The following is a 20,293-nucleotide window of genomic DNA, read 5'->3' as shown; positions in this document are numbered from 1 at the left end:
AATGCTGGTTAGTTCCATTAAAAAGTCCTAAACGAAGGCAAATTTCTACAAATACTTGGTCCAGGAGTTCCCTTGTCTTCTGGATTAGAGGTTACAAGGCTACGGAGTTGAACATTATTAGTCGTTAACCCAAAAATTGGTTCGGCTGTTCAACGACAATTATAAAATAAAATTATTTGTTTAATTTTAGTAAGTGCTTTACTTGGTTTTGTGACAGTTACCAGTAGTTCAAATAAGCGTTTTAGTTCAATTATTGCCAGAAGGTAAGGTTTAAGTAATATACAATTCTTTTTTACTAGTAGTAAAATATCAAACAAAAAATGTGAAAAAGATTTCAATTTCTAAATTTTCTTATTGCGTTGGTTGATAAAAAAAGTTTTTCTTTGTATATCTACTAAGAATCATGAAATCTACTTTAAGTTATTTAGCTGACAAGTAGTGCGGTTATTTTGTCAGACTCCACGTCTGCGCTGCAATCTTGCAAATACACAGTATACAGATAATACACGTATTCTGGAGTGCAGAGAACTGGCAATGTCCATCTCTATTTCCTTAGAGTGGATCCCAGCCCACTGTGGGATTCCTAGAAACGAGACTGTCGACTTTTTAGCCAAAAAGGGGGCAGAGGTCCTCCAGAAACCTTTGAAAAGCCTCTCTTTTCATTCAGTAAAACTCCTTCCTGATAAAAAGAAGATATAACACCAGGAAAAGGCAAAAAGTATTATGTGACTCTGCTGGTAAGCCATGGGCCCCTCTGTTTAAGGATAAACTGCAGATTCCAGATTTTCCTAGAAAAGCAGCTGTGGCAATTTTCCGCCTTACAACAGGCCATGACAATATGTCCGTGTATTTGTATCGGTTTGGGCTTTGTGATTCTCCTTTTTGTTCTTAGTGAAGACAACATCAACATCTTGACTCGTGTTCTGAATCTTTGTTTTTAAATTGTAATGTACAGATATTGGAAGGCCAGAGAACTAATGGCGTCATAGCCAATCTTCTAGGCATTTGTAATAAATAAATATTTAGCTGAAAAAAGTTCTGCCATATTACATCATTTTGAATGAAAAATCAGCTTCATTTAAATAATTTTAATAAATTAAGCAGTATTTCACTCATAAATTTTATAATTTACATTTATTTAAAATTTTACAAAAACGAAAATAAAAAGGAACACTATTTTCTTTACAGGCACGTTAAACACTCTTTCCTGAAAGGCATGAAACAGTACTCAACAGGAACCATCATTCAGGGAAAAAAACAATCACTGTAAAGAGTGCCTGTAAGAAGTTATGATATAATACACACATTGGCTTCTACAATGAGGAAGACAAGAAAATAGGACAATCACATAATTACAAAAGCACCTGTCACAAAATTTCTGTGAAGATAACTGTGGTAAAAGGATTAACATTTTGAAATACAGTATTTACTAAGTAAAGTTGCATATATGTATTGTACTGGTTGCTTAGTCCTGAATCCATTTCATATTGCATGTAAAGTTTTCATTCTCATAAACTATTAAAACACAATCAAAATTTTTTAAAGAAATCATGTTGATATTAAGAGAAATCGAGGAAAATATTGAATAAGTAATCTATAATCATCTTGAATATTATAAAATTTATGAAACATTGATAGAAGTAACTACAAAATAATCTTTAATATAAATGCACCAAATTGCAGTCAAATTACATGATTAAAATTTATTCAAAATAATGGATTACTTTATTTGTCTCTGTCTCCTTATTTTCCATTTTAGGTCAATATTTAATACTGATAAATTAATTGGTGATTTTACATTCATACTAATAAAAAATTTTACTGAACATTAATATGAACACTAGTAAAATATTAAGCTACAATTACAACATATTTTTATGAACAAAACTATTATGATTTTAAATTTATTCAAATCCATAAATGTTAACTGAATATTTCAGTCTTCTGAGATTTTAATATTTAATAAACAAAGTTTGCATCCTTTTCCTTAAGAGCAACATATTATTATAAAAATAGAAATATTTAAATGCATTACTATAAATAAAAATGTTTGTTCTTCTGAAGGGAAGATTGCACATGACAAATACATCTGACAAACACAGAGTTCATTAGTAAATATTTTTAGCTTGCACAGGTAATTCCATCGATCAATTTGAAAGACTTTTCTATAAATTATTTTTCCAATGCATACTTTTTATCAGTATGCAATACAGTTTATTAAGAAATTGCTTAAATTGTACTGTAAAAATTATAAAATTTAGTACACGTGATATGAATTTTTAAAATTTTTGATCAGCATGAGGTTTCTAGCTTTAACATCAGTTCAACACTAATATGTTGTTTCTCACACACATAACTTGTACACTGAAATAGTAACACTGGATAATTATTTTTAACAAGAATCATAACAAGTTTATTGCATTCACTAATACAGTTAGCAATTTAGGAAAGTAAAAAAATTTGTGATGGACACTCTTGATAATTATTTCTTTTTAGTTTGCCAAAATCCAATTTAAAAATTTATAATGAAGAGTTATCATTAACTCCAAAATAATATTCAGATCATTAAATGTTTGTAACAAGTTACAACAATTATTCAGTAAATTTGTAATAGTAGAAGTAATAATATAAGAATCTAATACTTTTTCCTAAGGAAAATGCCAAAATTAATATTTACATTGTAATTTTGAAAAATTTTTTAATTAGAAAAATTTTAATATATTTATAATTTTAAAAAGCATAGAATAAAAATGTTTTCCTAAAGAGTTATTTAGAACATATAATTATGATAAATTATAAAATTTTTATGTATTGGATTTGCCATATTTCCTTTAACAAAATTTACCCACAGTCATTCTTCTTTGGCATATTTTTTCAGTGGTGCTCTACTAATTCTTTAAAATTAGAAAGTAAAACACAAATCTACACAACATATACAATTGTACAATGATATGAAATTTCAACAAATAAAATGAATACTCGGAGCATCAACATAAAAGCTATATAAATTATGTGTTTATATTATTTTGCAATTAACAGGCAAACTAGCATTGTAAACATCTAATGCTGAAATCAATAGGCTACAAATTATGATAGAGTCTTTAGTCTACAAATTATGATAGAGGTGCTCAAAACCATAACTATATTCAAGTTAGTACTCAAGCTAATATATATATGTATTATTATTATGTCATAATACACATACTTCCTTCAAATTATCTTTAAGAGCAAGAAATTTTTCTCAAACTAAATGTTTCACTTGAAAGATAATTATGATATAAAATTTTTTTGCTATGTATCAATAATAATTAAAAATAAAAAGATGCCTTAAGTTTGAATAAGAAAATGGGAACTATGAACAAATGAATATGCGGTCATATTAGAATTATACATAATTATTTCATCAAATTGATAATTATGCAAACCAAAATTATTAATCAATTTAATGAAAACCTGAAATTACTTACAGTAGCACCTATATATTATTGAAGACTAATATAACTTTTCAACATCAGTAAAAATAAAAAAATAAATCAAAATTTAACTTTGAAACATTTTTCAATCTATCAACATTCAAATACCCTAATAAAAATTTTCATTAAACTAATTTACATCAACAATAAGTTTCAAATATAGCTTTTTATCTGAGAAAGAAATTATTTTCTATATTTAAAAGGGCTGTTTTATTGCATTGTGCTAGCTTTAAACAAAAAAATATAAATAAGTCAACATAAAAATGTCATTAAAATTTGTGATTTGGTAATAAAAAGTATGTTACAAAAGAATGAATAAATTTAAATGCACATAATTCTAACACTTTTGTCAATGCTTTAATTTAATAGATAAACTAAATTAATAGATTTAATGTAACATATTGGGAAATCCTACCATTTTAAAATTTCTTGTAAAGTCAATATTGTGAAGAGAAAAAAAACAAAATTTTGACAGCCCAGATAAGCATAGACACTAAATTTTTGACTCAAATTATTTAGACTTTAACAATTTATGTAACAGGAAAATAAAATCAAAAAGCTAAATTAATTTTAAAATCAAAAACTATCAATGTGGTATAAGCACCATATCCATCCCAAAACTTTATGAAATAAGACATCACACACATAGCACAATAAAAATCATAGAAAAAGGGCACAAAATTAATGCCATGCTTTCTTATAAAATTGTAGAAAAAAAATCAGGCTGTACAAAGCACACAAAATTTAAGTACAACAATAGCAACAAGATGTGCAGTTTCATAATTAGGATTCTGAATATTTTTCAGTTTATCTGCAACAGCTTTTTGATCACATTCACAAATATAATTTACAGAGCATTGTTGCAGATATTATTTGAAAAATTAAACTTATTTCCAATGATGGTAACATTACACAATGTGACTGTAAAATAAACGAACATTTGTTTGCATGCTGACAAAAAAATATAAATGCATTGAGGAAGAAATTTCAACAAAAACATTGATTTCAGAATTGCACAAATAAGGGTAAAAACGACATAATAAAAATTTAAGCAATGTTTTCACATGCACATTAAAGCTAAATGTCACAAAATGGTAGTATAAAATACTCCAGTCCAAACACAAATGCTTGCTAATTCAGTAATTACAATTGGTACATTTTTCCTGCTTTGTGTGGTAAAAAGTAATAACACTTAATTTGTTCATGGTGTATTAGTTGGCTATACTGTTTGCTCCAGACACTGAACATCACCATTAGATAGTTCCAAATCATCATTTTCTTGCAAGTCTCTTGGAACAGGTGTATTATTACAACTACGATTCCATTTCTCTTTATGCTGTTCACGGCCAAACCCTTCATCATAATTTCCTCTAGATATAAACAGTTGCTTAAAATGTGGTGTGCAGTAAAGATTTCGTCCACTTTTGGTATAATTTTCTAGCCTAAAAAAATATAATTTAATTATTCATGTTAATTAAAGGAAAACAATCCCAGCTATATAGTCATTGTCACACTATAGCTAATGTTCTAGCAGGTTTTCGGCATAAATATGGAAGAAAAAGTTTTTCTTCCATGAAATTAATGGAGATAGGAAAACTCTCAGTTTATATTAATTAGGAATTTATGACATTTTCTTTTTTATTCTATTTAGAATAAAGAGCTTGCAATAAATAACTATTATTTACAAATGTTGCGCTAGATAATATTAATAAGAGGGCAAATCTCATAATCTTTCAATATAATATCACAGACTTATCCCCCTCCCCCACTATTAACTGGTTAACTGGGTGATAGAAAATTTTAAGCCTTGTCTGGACCCACCAACAGTACTATCAAACTGATGATGACTGAAAACACATTGCCTGGTCTGATAAGTCTTATTTGCTATTGCATTGGGTTGATAGACATTTAAGGGTATGAAGAAAATATTTTCATGAACATGTCAACAGGAGAATGTTTAAGCTGGTGAAGACTATCATGTCATGGGGTATGTGCAGCCTTCATGTCCAATATGCATTCTGGCAAAATTACAGTGGGACAATGCGACCTATTTTCTACGGAGAGGCATATTTCTACCGAGTGGCTCAAGGAACTACCTCTTCTGATTTTAGATACTTTCACTGGTAACCTAATTTCAGACATAAGTATTATTGACCTTATCTTTGATGCCTTGCACTGTGCTGATCATAAGATATCTTCCCCTCACACTTCAATGGATTAATGGTGCGCCCTGTACAATTCGCAATGTAAATTGAAATCTAGCATACTTTCAGGCATTAGTTAAATTCACACTATGTCACTGCTGCAAGCACACCGGGGCCCTATATGATTAGACAAATTAACCAGCCTTTTTTGGCTCTTCAGTGTATATAAGTGAAATAAAATTTTTAAAAACTACAATTTTTAAGTTAACTTAAAAGGAAATAATTCTATTTTTGTCATGCATAATATGAAAGATGTTAAAGAGGCATTTTGGTGAAATGAATTACGAAAATAATGCTCTTCTGGTATTTTTAGGTGGGCCAAAAATAGAATTACTTTCTTTCTCAATCCACTTCAAAAACATAGCTTTTGAAAGTTTCAGTTAATCTAATTCTTTCTTAGCTATACGCCTGTTAGCTTAGGTCAGTAAGCGGTCAAAATTTCAATATACTATAAAATTGAGATTCATTTTGCTAGCCCTATTAAGGGAAAAATTGTAACTTGTATTGTCTTCAGATACAAAGCTCCAGTTGAAATTTGAGCGTTCTAGCTAGTGGGAAAGTTTTAAAGAGTTTTGATTGACAATAAATCCCCTTAGGCCATAATAGCATGTTGAAATTTGTTAACAGAGATCAGGAAAGGATTGATACTTATATTGTCACCTAGAACATCTATATACAACACGTTGTTGAACCTAAAAATTTGCTTATTCCCGAAATGTCATTTAGCATGTACTTTTTTAGTTTTAGGAGGCCATTCAAATAATGCATAACCTTTAAGAATAGCGTTTGAAAAACATTGAAACAAAATGTAAGTATTTTTTGAAATATTTTCATCAAATTAAATGTAATATTATCATACTACAGGCTCCTATGTATTTATAGTATAATTAGATGGTAGATTTAACTACACTAGGTTGTTTAATAAAGATTTTCTGTGTATATAAGAAAAAGTCTGACATAAAGTAATTAATATTATATGTTTTAATTTACTGCAACTGCTCTTCCTAAAATTTAAAAAGTAAAGTTATTGCCTGATTTACAAATAAACTTGGCAATTGATACAAAAAGGATCTCTCAAAAGGTTTCAGTAAGTCAAATCTTTTCATTTAAAAGATATATTCAGTTAGATCTTTTATGAAAAGCAGAATTAAGGTTAGTGATTCTCCACAAGCAACATTATAATTTATTTACTAATAAAATAAATCAAATTGAGTAAAAATTAAATTTTATTTGCCCAATTTAATGTAAATACAGTCAAACCCTGCTATAGTGAACACGGTTTATAGTGAACTCCCAGATATAGAGAACAAAATGTTCCCTCCCGTAGCTTGATACGCACGTATAATGTTATTTTATTTTTGGATATAGTGAAGTAGAAAAGAGAGAGGAAGTTGGATATTATGCACTTTTTCTGTTTTTGGCAGATTTACTTTAATTTTTTTTTTTTGTAATAATTTTGAAATTTCTACTTCAAAATAAATATATATACCGATTTTTAAAACTAATTATAGCATTAAATGTAGCAATAAGCATTTTTCTTGTTTGCTTCATAATTAGTTCAGTATTCGAAGAAGCCGCAATCTTCCTGTATCTGGACAAACACTTCAAATCAAAGCTGATGAGTTCGCTAAACGATTTGGTGAGACTACTTTTATGTACTCGAATGTCTGGTTAGACTGGTTTAAAAAGCGGAACAAGATAAATTCAGGAAAAATTATCAGAGAGTCGGTAAGTGTTTCCATATCCGAAGTTGAGGATTGCTCATCAGCTAAAGATTAAAAAAAAAAATTTTTACGCAAGATGAAGCGTAATAAAAAATAAAAGTTAACATATTTTTGTTATTACGTATTATTTTTCAGTCATTCTTGTATTTAATTTTTTATTGGTCATTTATTTAAATAGTGTGTAATAAAAGAGGGGAGTTTGGAACCATTAGTTAAAATTGTGTTCGAAACGGTTATAGTGAACTGAAATTTTGGTCCCTTAAAGGTTCACTAGAGCGGGGTTTGACTGCAGTTTAATTTTAAACTAGATTACTTTGGTGCCATTTAGGAAAGGGAGAAAGAGGTCTATAACTTTTTATAACAAAATTAAGTTACTAATATTTGAATATCTTTAGAGTTCATACAAAAACTAGCTTAATTATGTAAAATAACAGACAAACGAAAGCTAAATCAAAAGAGAAACATACCTCAACATGCAGGAACAATGGGCACAGCGAAAGCAATTCTTATGGATTCGCATACCACTCGTCTCCATTTTCTCCATCGGATAAACTTTTTTTCCACATAAACTGCAGACGTCTGTGTTAACAGCAGCTTGTTCTTGCTACATATACACATAAAATGTTATAATTGTGTAGTTCAACACATTTCTTAAATAGTTCGTTTTTAAAATTTAAAAATTACTAAATATTTTAATCAGCCTATATTTTAAATAGACAGAAAAATTAAAAAACAGAAAAGAATTTATTATTAGTGTGATGTTTAATAAGTTAACTAATTTTATACTATTGTAAATTTATAAACATTTTTAAAAACACTTCATATTAAATCAAATAATTTAAAATATGTGACAGATATTTTCAGTTCAAACACTATTGAAATTGAAAAATAGAGAAGAACTAAACATATTTTAAGTTTTAAAAACATCAACCAAAAATAAATATCTGGCTTATAAGAATAAAGAAATTTGAATCATTTAAGATAAATTTTCTTTGCTTTAAAAATTAAAATAACAAAAATCCCATTACACCAAATCAATAACTCAAGGCTAACAAAGCTGCAAAAGTATTAATTTCTGAAAAATAAAAATTATTTTTTTGAGTTTTATTAGACTTGCCCTGGAAGCTTTATATATATAAAAAAATTTTCGCATCATCAGTCCATGTAAAATTTGTGCTCACAATATTATGCAAAATAGAAAATTTATTTAGAAAGATAACTGTACTAATATATTTATTCTTTTTTTAGCAAGGTTCTAGCTAGATTTTCTATTTAATTTTTTTAAATTATTTCTCGAAGGAGTTTTAAAAATTATTTAAAAAAATACTAAATTTACAATCTGAATTGAATAATATTGTTTGCACATAAATAATACATTTTGGAAATGATTTTTTCAAAAAAGTTTTAGGTTGTAGCAACAGAAAAAATTGCAGCAAAGTAAATCACCATATGTTAAGAGTCAATGTTCATCACAATTATTGTTTAAGCCTTTCTCTGAAAAACTTTTTATATTCAAGTATTAGGTATCAAAGTCTACTAAATGACGGATGTTTTCAACTCAAAAGCTGGAAATCTGTCCAACCACGTTCCGAGTAGAAAGCTGCTCATTGTTTGTTACTTGGCGCTACAAGGCAATTCTTTTCACCAGAAAATTATATCAAATGAAATTAGAAAATCAAGATTGGAAAACAAATTTATTTTGATTGATTTCTTATTTAAAACTGATTAATCAAAAATGAATATTTTTAGAAGTAACTTATTTAACTTTTTTTTTTTTATAAAAAGAGTATGGTTGCTTTATTTGGATAAAATTCCTAGCCTAGCTATGGCATTTTGATTTGCTCCATTGTTTGACATGTCAATTTTTGGGGATATTTTCTTCTGAAATTTATTAGTTGTGTGAAAATTTCAAGCTCATGATTAAGTGTTTATATACTTTCAAATTAAACAAGCATAAAAACTTTGGATTAGTTATTAAGTATAATAATTTAAGAAGTATTAAATTCCAAGATAAACAAATTAAGTAAGCGCTTTTAATTTTAATATGTAAAAAATAGGTAAGAAACATGGCAGTCTGTTGGCTTATTACATTTAACAATTCCACCAATTCTAGTTTTTTTTTACTTTTTGACTTTCAGGGTAGAAGTAGAAAAATTTTAATGAATATTTTTCTTAGATTTGAAAGCTCAAATGTCAAGACTGTGGACTTTGGCTTTCATCTATCTCGAGCAGACTTTAAGTAAAATATGTTAAAGGACAATTACTACTTAAGACTCTACACTCTGATTAAAAGTTTTCAAGCCCAGCTTCTAAAAGTGAGTAAAAGCATCTCTACTATGCAGTCATCGTTAAAAAAAAAATATTAAGTGAATACATAAAATAAAATCAACTAAACACATTTTTATTTGTTTCAGTTTCTTGATGCTAGGGGCTTTGATACTATACGTATTTATACTCACATTTTCAATGCAAATTTTGAATTAAAGAGTAAGTATGGAGTAAAGTATCAGCCTAAAAAAATTTCTTCAAAGCATTAAGTCAGCGATATATGAAGGTTTTTTTTATTTTTTAATTCCATCTATCTGCTTAGTATTTTATGCAACATTCATTATACCAAAAATAAAGTTACACATGAAAAATTTATTAAATGAATTACCTAACAAATTTAAAATAACATAAATTGATCAAGAAAGAATCAAAACAGCAATATCAATATAAAACTAAATTAAAAAGAAAAAAATAATGACTACTCTACACAAAGTCATTCCATATTTTATTGAAATACAAATTTTTTTTTTATAAAAGAGTGATGGTAAGAAATATCATTGTTTCAAACGAAAAATGTAATACAGTTTGCGTAAAAAATTTAAATAATATTAAAAGACTCTTTTTTCTAAAAAAATATTTGCAGCATAGTACATATTTTCTGCAGTGAACATTTTGTACTTAGCTAGATATTATAGCATGTTAGCATCTTAATGCATTGACAAAACAGATTTAATCAAAACTAATTAACATTTTAAATTTAAGTGAAAAATTAAAATCAACTTAAATTTCAGTGTTTCCTAATTAACAAGTAAAAAATAAATATCATATGCAGACATATAAAACAATCAAAGCATTAACTTATTTTAAAGTCCATTTCAAATAATAACTAAAATATCAAATTTAGAGTCAAAAAATATAAATAATGCTTCACAAATAGCAAGAACTAAAAATTTAAGTTCTTCAAACAAAAATGTACAAAAAGAACAGAATCTAATATGGAAAGTTCAGATCGATAAAAGCAGTTCATATAGCATGAGAAGATCAGAGGAACCTTTAAAACAATACATCTGTGTGTTTGACTACAAAGAAATATTCCTTGCGTTAGGCATCCCATAATTGTGATGTTCTCAAATTTGATGAATCAACAACTGATCATAAAATATAAGATTTTCTTGAATGGTTGCCCAAATCAACAAGATGTGTAATAGTTGCTGATAGAAGCACATCAATCACATCTAAGAATATTTCTTGGCAATTACTAGGGAAAGAAGATAGAATTAAAATTTGCGATTCTGATTAATTTTTAGTAATCGTCATGCAAAGTTCAAATCTTCTTTGTTCCAAATGCTAAAAGCAGCATCTTCTGTTAAACAGCTGGTGGTTAAATAATCAAGCGATTTAGTAAAATAATCCATGCTCCTGACAGTTTTAACACTGCAAACTTGTTTCTATAAACTAAAGTTGAGGAGATTATGAAATAACTCATATTGCAACTTGTATGATTATAAAAAGTTAGAATTGTTAGAAAAAGCGACAAGGAATAAAATCAAAAGCAAAAATAATTATTAAAGTGAGTGGCAACACAAAACTATTTTATTTATGAAAAATTTAATTTCACATATAAACAGCCTTTGCTCAAAATCAAAGTCAATTTTCATGTTTAGCTGAGTAAATAAATATTAAGTTAGATAAGTTAAGTTAGAACACTTCAATTTTTATTCAATTATGAGATTTAATAATCAATAATCACTAAGAATTTTTTAATTTTATAAATATAAGTATAAAAATATAACAAAAAACTTTGAATTTCAGCAAAAGTATACATGACATGAATATCATACTAGTGGGAAACAAGGAAATATAAATATATATATATATATATATATATGCTTTGAATAATAAACACAAAGTATTAGCTTGTTAATAACACAGATAAGATTTTAAAACATAATAAACATCCAGATTGAAGTTGTTAATGATACTTAAACATCATAAACTGAACTAGGAATACAAAACATACTGTTATTAGTTTATAAAACACCATAATTTGCCTAATCATCTTAATTGTTTTAAATTTTTTTAAAACAAAATTTGGCCATTTTACACAGAAAAATGCTCTAATAAAAAATATTAACACACAGAAACAATTTTAAGTTGTACTAAGTGTTAAGCTATAGATAAAAATGTGATATCAGATAAAAATGAATCCTAAAAAAATACTGTTTTTAGAAAACATACTTATGAGAAATTATTATTTCATTTATAAGAGTGTCAAATCAATAAAATTGACATTCTCACTCACATGAGTATCAATTTGTACGTTCAATTGCTTTTCACTTCTAACAGTTTAAATTTTCTAATAAAAGCACATTGCCAAAATTTTTTTTAAAAAATGACGTTAAAGAAAAAGTTGGTTTTTTTTCCTTAATAAGAAAGATTATTTTAAAAATAGGAAAAAATTAACAGCAGATGAAAACAAACATTACAAGAATTGTAATGATTGAAATATAGGGTGTACTATAAGAGACTTTTCATATACTTAATGTAACTTATTTAAAAAAAACCTTTATGTTTTTTCTATTTCATTTAAATGTCTTTACTCTACACTTAATAACAAATTAATCAAACAAAAGTAAGAAAAAATATAATTTGAAATATAATTCTTACAAAAGGTTCAATAGAAAATTCTAAGTGAATAGGTAGTTTTTAATTTAAAATATACATTTAAAATATCTACTGCATATTCAAATTTTATTTGAATCCAGAAAGATTACAAAAATAGATAATGTATCTAATAGAAACTCAATTAATTAATTGTTACATTGACTTATTGAAAATAATGTATCACAAGCAGAGTAGCAATTATGAACTGAAAAGAATCATTTAATTGCATAATAGACTACTTGAAAAATTATGCATAAAAAGCATTTACTAAAAACTTATTTAATGTAGCATAACATTACATAAAAAACTTATTTAAAAAATAATGTAGTTAGTCAATACTTACAATAAATCTGTTAACTTTAGGCTTAGGCTTCTCTGGTGTTTTTACAGTGTCTTCTTTTATAGCTTCAAATTTAGCTCTTAAATTTTTAGTTGTATCAATCTGGGGCAGGAAATCCTCGCCTTCATCATCCTCATTACGCCTGTTATCTCTAAGCTCTGTGTCCCAATTTTCAAATTTTGCTCTTAAACTTTTAGCTTTATCTGCCTCAACAACAATATCTTCATCTGCTTTATAACTGGAACGAATTATACTTGGATCACGTTCTGGCTCTGGAGAGGAATCGTGACTTTCATCAACTTTTGTATATTCCCTAGGAGGTGTTATACGTTTTAAAGGTTTTGGACCAGATGGAAGAGAAGGAGTTTCTTTTTCTAATTGCTTGAATTTATCAAGCATTCGTCGAGCTGTATCAGTAGATGGTATGTCATCAATTGTATCAACTGCTCTTACTACATTAGGATCATGGGGAACTTCAGGCTCTGGAGAGCTTTCCCTCGCAGGTTCTCGGGGAGGAGTAATTTGGAATCTTTTCCTTTCTTTGGGAGCATCAGAATAGTTTTCAAAAAACTTAAATCGTTGAGTTACATCTGTTGTGTCTACTGGGATATCTTCTTTTTCTGTAGGTTCGCTACATTTCACAACATCGCCTTCTTTGACAGGCGAATGGAAATTGATCTGACGATCATGAATTGGTGACTTGGTAGGTGATTTTGAAGGAGTAATGGGAGTTGTTTTAACTGTAGCATCCATTTGTTGAAACAACTTTTTAGCATCATTCGCCATTCCTGAAAAGAAGATAAAAAATAAGGTTTAACTATGTTGTTGTTTCTAATGATTCTTCGATAAGCCAAGATTGCCAGCTATTGGCCTTCGGTTCAACTATTAAAACCTAGAACAGTTTCAGTAGAATTTAATTAAAAAAAATATTTATCACCATGAAAAACAAAATATGGGAGTTAAGAATTTCTTAGTTCACATGTTTTTTAAGGAAAAATATGTAATCAGTTAATTCTTAAAGAGATCTCTCAAACCACAAATATTAGTTTTCTATTGCATTTTCCACATAATTTATTTTCTCGACAAATTATTTACATTAATTATAAAGATTTCTTAAAATGCATCAAATTTAAGGCTTCAGTATAGGTACTTCAAGTGTAGATTATGAATGGTTTTACAGATTATATAGTTGCTTCATATTATATAGTTGCAAATTATTGTGCAACAGGCATACAATTTTTGAGGGGTTGAAATTAAAATACACAATTATAATAGATCTCTAACATCAAAAAAATATTAATTGTTTCTGATCACTAAACACTAGAAAGTTTTTTTTTTTTAATCACTTTCTTGCCTTTAAGTTTGACGAATTTAAAACAATAATGATTCATGAAAATTGTATTATTTGTCTACTATTTCTTATTTGTTTGATGAGGGGGATTTTGAAAGATTTCTAATTATTGAGGGGGACAAATACCTTCTTCACAAACGACGCCCATGTTCTGCAGGCATAATGCTCAAACACATTTTTTAAAATTAAAATACAAATATTCAAACACAAATCTGATTGAAGTATAGACAAAGTAAAAATTATCAAAATTTTAAAAATGAGAATTGTTTATATGGAAAATATATCTTTAACTGTTGTTCATCCAACAAAAACTGATCCAATTAACTAATAAACAAGTCATTTATTTAATCTTGACAATATATATAAGAAATGAGTTTATATTCAGTTAATTTTTTAATACTTATTTTTAATAATTTATAAATACTCAAAAATTAGAATTACTATAATTGCAGTCAAGAAATACCTCTGAATAAAAGCATAACTTATAAAACAATTCTTAAAAACAAGTTTCTATATTAATAACTGATTACACTTAAATTAAAATGCTGTTCATTAATGTTAATTGACTACATTTTTTTGGGGGTCATTACAGACCTGGGATTTCATTATTCATTCAGGTCTTATCTTTCTACGAATTAAACACTGATAATACCTCAGAAGTTTGTCATCAAATATGACACATATACATAGCTTACAGCAACATAACCAATAGTCCCTAACAATTTCTTTCTTATTAATTTAATTTTCATAACCCATTTCAGCTAGTTGAACATTTATTATGACCAGTTTACGAACAGAAATTGATAAAAGTGTTAAACCATAATTAAAATCAAATAAAATAAATTTATAACATAAATTAATCATAATTTTAAATTAAGAGTGCTCATAATTCATGTTATTTGTAACTGACTCTCAGATAATAGGAAGTCATGGTAAAAAGAGAACATTAACAAAAACAGCAGAAGCAAAGCTTATGTTAAATTGAAAAAACCATTAAATTTTTCATTTGGTTAATTTTTTTTTTACTTTATTTAAAACGTTGAGACAGAGTTCCTATGTTGAGACAGAGAGCAGTGATTAAGAAACATTCAATGCAGTGGACAAAATACAAAACTTATTTAAAATTAACATATTAAAAGTGTCATAATACACAATTTAAAAAAAATATTTCATCCTTTTTAATTACCTGGTTCTGTAAAAACACTTAAATCTTCTTCTTTCTCTTTCCGGAATTTTTCTAATTTTTCATCCTCAACTTCATCAACTAGTTCTCCTTTTTCAAACTTTTCTTTTATTCTAGTAGCTTTAACATCACGCCCAATATCAACTGCCTCTGTCCTACTGACAACAGGTTTAGCTGTATCTTGACAAGCTTTTTCATAAACTGCTTTCATTGACTCAGATCTACCAAGGCATATACGTTGGCGAAGTTTGTTTAACTCTTCTTTTTTCTCTTCAATCCGTTCCTCTTTGGTTGCAGTTACTGAACCACTTTCCCACTGTGACTTCAAACTAGACATTCCACTAAACACCACCTAAATATTTAATCAAATACTTTAAATAAATTTAAATTACAATCTATTATATTCAATTTGTGTAAAGATAAAGCATGAGACTTAACAAAAGAGACATGTTTGTTTTGAATTTATTTTCACTATAGTAAACTCCTAAATATTTATGCCCATGAATAAGCAAATTCCTTACATTCCCAAAATTTCCCAATATTATGTTTTGTTTAAAAACTTCTTTATTTTTAATAATAATTTTTCAAATATAATTCTTTATTAACTTTATTATTTAATTTTCAATAATAATTCATTCCTTTATTTTTCCTTAAAATTTTGTTACCACAGAGAAAGAATTTACCAGAGTCATAAATATGAAGGGAAGTAGCCTGATATAAATGAGATAAATAATCATAATATGAGAGTTCATTTTTTTAAAGTTTAGTTCATTTTTTTTAGTTTTAAAGTAGATAAATAAACTGTGCAAGAGATTTATACTCATAAATTAGACTCAATTTAAATTTATGTGAAAAGAATGATAAATTGGAACACACACAAAAAAATAATAACAATAAATAAATAAAAAAGCCATTAAAAACCTAATAATGATTTTTTTCAGCTATTACGCATTTATTAAACATTGTGCAATGAAGAAATTTAATTTTATGCAATATATAAAAGGATAACTAAAATAGTAATTTAAACTATTCTATTTTAAACAAAAGCTAAAATTATTTCTTACAGTTGAAGTGAGTTTATAATACATACATATATAAATAAAAACTCCACAGAGCCAGCTTTATGCATGTGTGACCAGTGTCATAAGGTCAGACAATTTTGCAATGATTAGTTGCACTATCCTTTTGAAATACTTGAGAATATCATTTAAAACGACATTGTTATTTTAATTTTACATGGTATTTTGTAAATAAAGAAATCATTAAACTTGATATTATATGAAACATATGGTGTGAACATATGGTGTAAAATAATGATGAAGGGAGAAAAAAAAGAGCAAAATTTTCATTAAAATTGAACAATTTACAGTGCCATAGTTAAGTTTATCAAAACTAATTTATTTGATGAATGAATCAACAAAAAAAAAAAATTTATAGAAATGATTTTTAGTTTCCTCTGAGAAATAAACTTGCTTCTTTGATTTTAATTCCACCTTTATTGTCTATGATCAACCTTGATGATCATTTAATTAAATTCTGATCCTGTTTTAATTTTTGTCGCATCATAAAACATTATTGAGTCTCCTAATTTGTGCATTTTAATCACTTGATTTTTGGAAAAAGATTTAGAAGAGTAATAAAAGTTAGTGGAATATAACTTAATAAGTACAAAAAAAACAACAAAAAAAACATGATAATTTGCAAAAAAGGTCAAAAATTATAAAAATATGTACTATGTATGTAACTTACAGTGTATAAAAAGATACTATGTTCATTTTTATTAAAAGTTAAAACATAAATCTCATAAATATAAATACCTCAGAATTGCATAGACAATTCAAAATAATTTCTAATATGAGCAAAGAAAATATTGCATGAAAGTGAAATGCATTAAAGTGTGATTAGATTAAATTGTTTTTAAAAATATTCATAGGAAAGTAATATGCTAAAAATTAGTCAATATACTTAAAAATAAAATTAAAAACTTTAGGCCTTTTATTACAATGAAACAAAATTTAAAACAAATAACTGAAGCATTAGGTATCAAAATCATATAAGTCCAAATTAAGTTACAAAATTAGCCAAGAAAAAATTGCATTGCAAAAGAATAAATTGATTTCTACATAAATTTCATTACAACTTTAAAACTCAGTGAAAAAATCTATAGAGCTGTCATTCATGAAGATGTTAGGAAAACATAAATTGTGGCATTACATACAATTAAAAATGCCACATTTCTCCAAATATAAAAAGAAAATTTTTTATTAGCCATTATTAAACTTTCTTCAATTAAACCTAATATTGCTGAACAATAATATTTCTGGAAATTAAATTGCTAATGATGAATCTATCATATTTTATCATTATATTAAGGAAAGTGTAATAGGATTACAACCAAATATGGAGTTCTGAAAATTCAATTTCTTCACTTTATTCAATAAATGAACATTAATTTAATATTTGACGCTTTTATATGTTTTTTAAAATAAGATAACAAAAGATGTATCTGTTAAGTAATTGAATTATAGCTATTGTTTCGATTTAAATGCTGAATAAATGCAACTAGGTCATTTTCTGGGAGAGGGGGTGAAAGTACATGAATTCACAAGATCTGTTTAGGATTTTAAGCAAAATTCCAATAGGATAGGAAATTCTAAAGAGATCTATATAAGCAGCTCGTTACCATTTCCATTTTTTTTGAAATCTTAACCAACAGAGTAATTTGCATACAGGAAAGTTGGCCTAGAAATTTTTTTTTAGTGCACGTCTCTAATTGATTAACAATTGGGAAAAACTGCTTTTATCTCACCAAAAAACAACAGATCAAAGGATATCTTCAGACATTGATAATGCTTTTTCCTTTAATATAAATTTCTCCCCAAAATAAGCAATCACTGCCTATAAACATGAGGTATGCAAAAATTGAATACATTATTCTGAATTAGTGTTTAAAAAAATTAAGTAACATGGAGTCCATTTGTCAATTTTAATTTCAGGTGCAATTCAGTAAAAAATTTCCTTCATTTTAATGGAGCTTGACAAGTTTTTGCACATAAAACTTCAATTATTATCCAAACAGAATGATGAGAAAAAAAAGGTGTTCACAGTCTAATTACTAGAAAACTACTGGATTAAACAATATAACATTAAGTAGCTAAATGTGTCAAACTATAAATAAAACAAAAGATTCCATAATAACATCCAAGTATAAAATGAAAATTAAAGTCAAATTTTATAGTCAATTCATACATAATTAAAAATTTGCAATAAATTAATGCAAAGTTTGATGAAACAAAATTCTTTCACAGAAAAAAAGTGATTAAATGATCTTTTTTCTCATGGGTAACAAATAAATATGATAACTGGTATGACAAAGTGATTCAGTAGCATAAAAAAAAAAGAAAGGAAAAAAAGAAAAAAAAGAAAACTTACAAAATTTTTCATTTTAATATATGCTGCTTCAATTTTTATTAAATTAATTTTATATTTCTATTTTTTAAAGGAAAACACAAGTAAACACTCTTAGTATTGGTTTGTAATGACACTGTTTTCAACATCACACATTTTATCTAATTAGCTGAGATCAGGTATTACATTTGAACAACTCAACTTAATCTAGTAGTTTTAAAATAAAAAGACTTCAAACACTTCATAATATTTGATGATATGTACAGTGCGCAAAAAAAGAGAAAAACAGACCACCCTGAATAACTTTTGACATTTTAATTAAAACTTCATGTTCTAGGACTCAATCTTAATGGCTCAAATATGCTAATCGATAAGTGCAGAGGATATTTTAAGAAACCAAATCAGACTTAAAAATGTACTTTCTTGGAATAAACACATCTTTTGACGGATTCAGATTTTTGATTATATAAGCCGCAATTTGAGAAATGATTATTGTAGTTTGTTCAGCAGAGCGCTCCAAAGTTTGGACCCCTTTTATGTTAATTTTAGTTTTTTTTGTATTTCCCTATATCTTGAAAACTTATAAAATGAATTGAAACCTTTTTGCACACAATTATAAATTTGTTTATTCAAAGGTAAGTCCATGCAAAAAATAACTTTTAATAAATATTTGTTATTTTTTGATTAATTTATTTAATAATTGCTAAAACAGTGTTGATTTGGTTAAAATACAAAATTTTTTTACATCATTTTAAAGAATATAATTTTAATTGACAAAATTTAAGCGAACTCCGTCAAGTAGTTCCTGAGCAATTGAATTTCAAAAAAGTCCAATGCTTAAAATTCGATTTCACAGGAACTATTTGACCAATTTTGCTCAAATTTTGCGTATTCTGTCATGTAAAATTATATTCTTCAAAATTATGCAAAAAATTTATACCTTACAATTCAACATTTTTTACTATTATTATATAAACTAATAATAAATATTTACCAAACATTATTTTTTACACAGAATTACCTTTGGATAAACAAATTTTATAATTGTGAGCAAAATCTTTCAATTTGTTAAAAAAAGTTCTGGAGATATAGCGAAATACGCAAAAAGTAAAATTAACATTAAGGGGTCCAAACATTGGAACGCCCTCCTGAACAAACTATTGGAACCATATTTCTCAAATTGGAGCTATCCCCTATATTTTAGGAGTCAAAAATCTGAATCCATCAACAACAAAAAGGTTTGTTTATTCAGAGAAAGTACATTTTTGTGTCTGATTTCTTAACTTTAAATATCGTCTGCACTAAATAATTAGCATATTTGAGGTTACCCCCTCAAGCCATTAAGATCCGATCATAAGATCAAAAGTTACTCAGGGGAGCGTACAATAATTATGTACAATTTGGCAGTCATACCTTTTCCTTGTGTTTACTAGGTTTAATTACAGTAGGATCTTCACTGCATTCTTCATCATTGTCTGATTCTGACAATTCTCCATTTTCATTTTCTCCTCCAGAAACAGCTGATTGATATCTGTGAAAATAAAATGCTTCAGTACAAAAGCAAAATTTTTATAAATTTAACATGTTTGGTCAATGTAAAGATTATTTATTTATGTACCCTGAAATGCATTCTAAAAACACTAAATAGAACAATGTGAAAACCAGGCTTTTGCATTAT

The 20,293-nt window shown here is 26.9% G+C and overlaps 1 protein-coding gene across 16 annotated transcripts in view; it reads right to left on the bottom strand.

Moving 5' to 3' along the window:
• Positions 1-1,115: 1,115 nt before the first annotated feature.
• Positions 1,116-20,293, bottom strand: part of LOC107453494 (F-actin-monooxygenase MICAL3) — a 113,051-nt gene continuing 93,873 nt past the window's right edge. For 12 of the 16 annotated variants that reach the window (XM_043047107.2, XM_043047108.2, XM_043047109.2 and 9 more), the window contains 5 exons: positions 20,029-20,146; positions 15,211-15,559; positions 12,677-13,461; positions 7,869-8,005; positions 1,116-4,915 (listed from right to left, as the gene is read on the bottom strand). In XM_043047107.2, coding sequence (XP_042903041.1) covers positions 4,693-4,915; positions 7,869-8,005; positions 12,677-13,461; positions 15,211-15,559; positions 20,029-20,146 — 1,612 coding nt within the window. In that variant the 3' untranslated portion in view covers positions 1,116-4,692. Of the gene's footprint in view, positions 4,916-7,868; positions 8,006-10,157; positions 11,125-12,676; positions 13,462-15,210; positions 15,560-20,028; positions 20,147-20,293 lie in introns of those variants that run through there. The other 4 variants (XM_043047113.2, XM_071188442.1, XM_071188443.1 and 1 more) reach the window with 2 other exon arrangements.

Source organism: Parasteatoda tepidariorum, chromosome X2, assembly GCF_043381705.1.
Source record: "Parasteatoda tepidariorum isolate YZ-2023 chromosome X2, CAS_Ptep_4.0, whole genome shotgun sequence".
NCBI classification, from domain to species: domain Eukaryota; kingdom Metazoa; phylum Arthropoda; class Arachnida; order Araneae; family Theridiidae; genus Parasteatoda; species Parasteatoda tepidariorum.
This window is presented reverse-complemented; position numbering and strand designations above follow the sequence as displayed.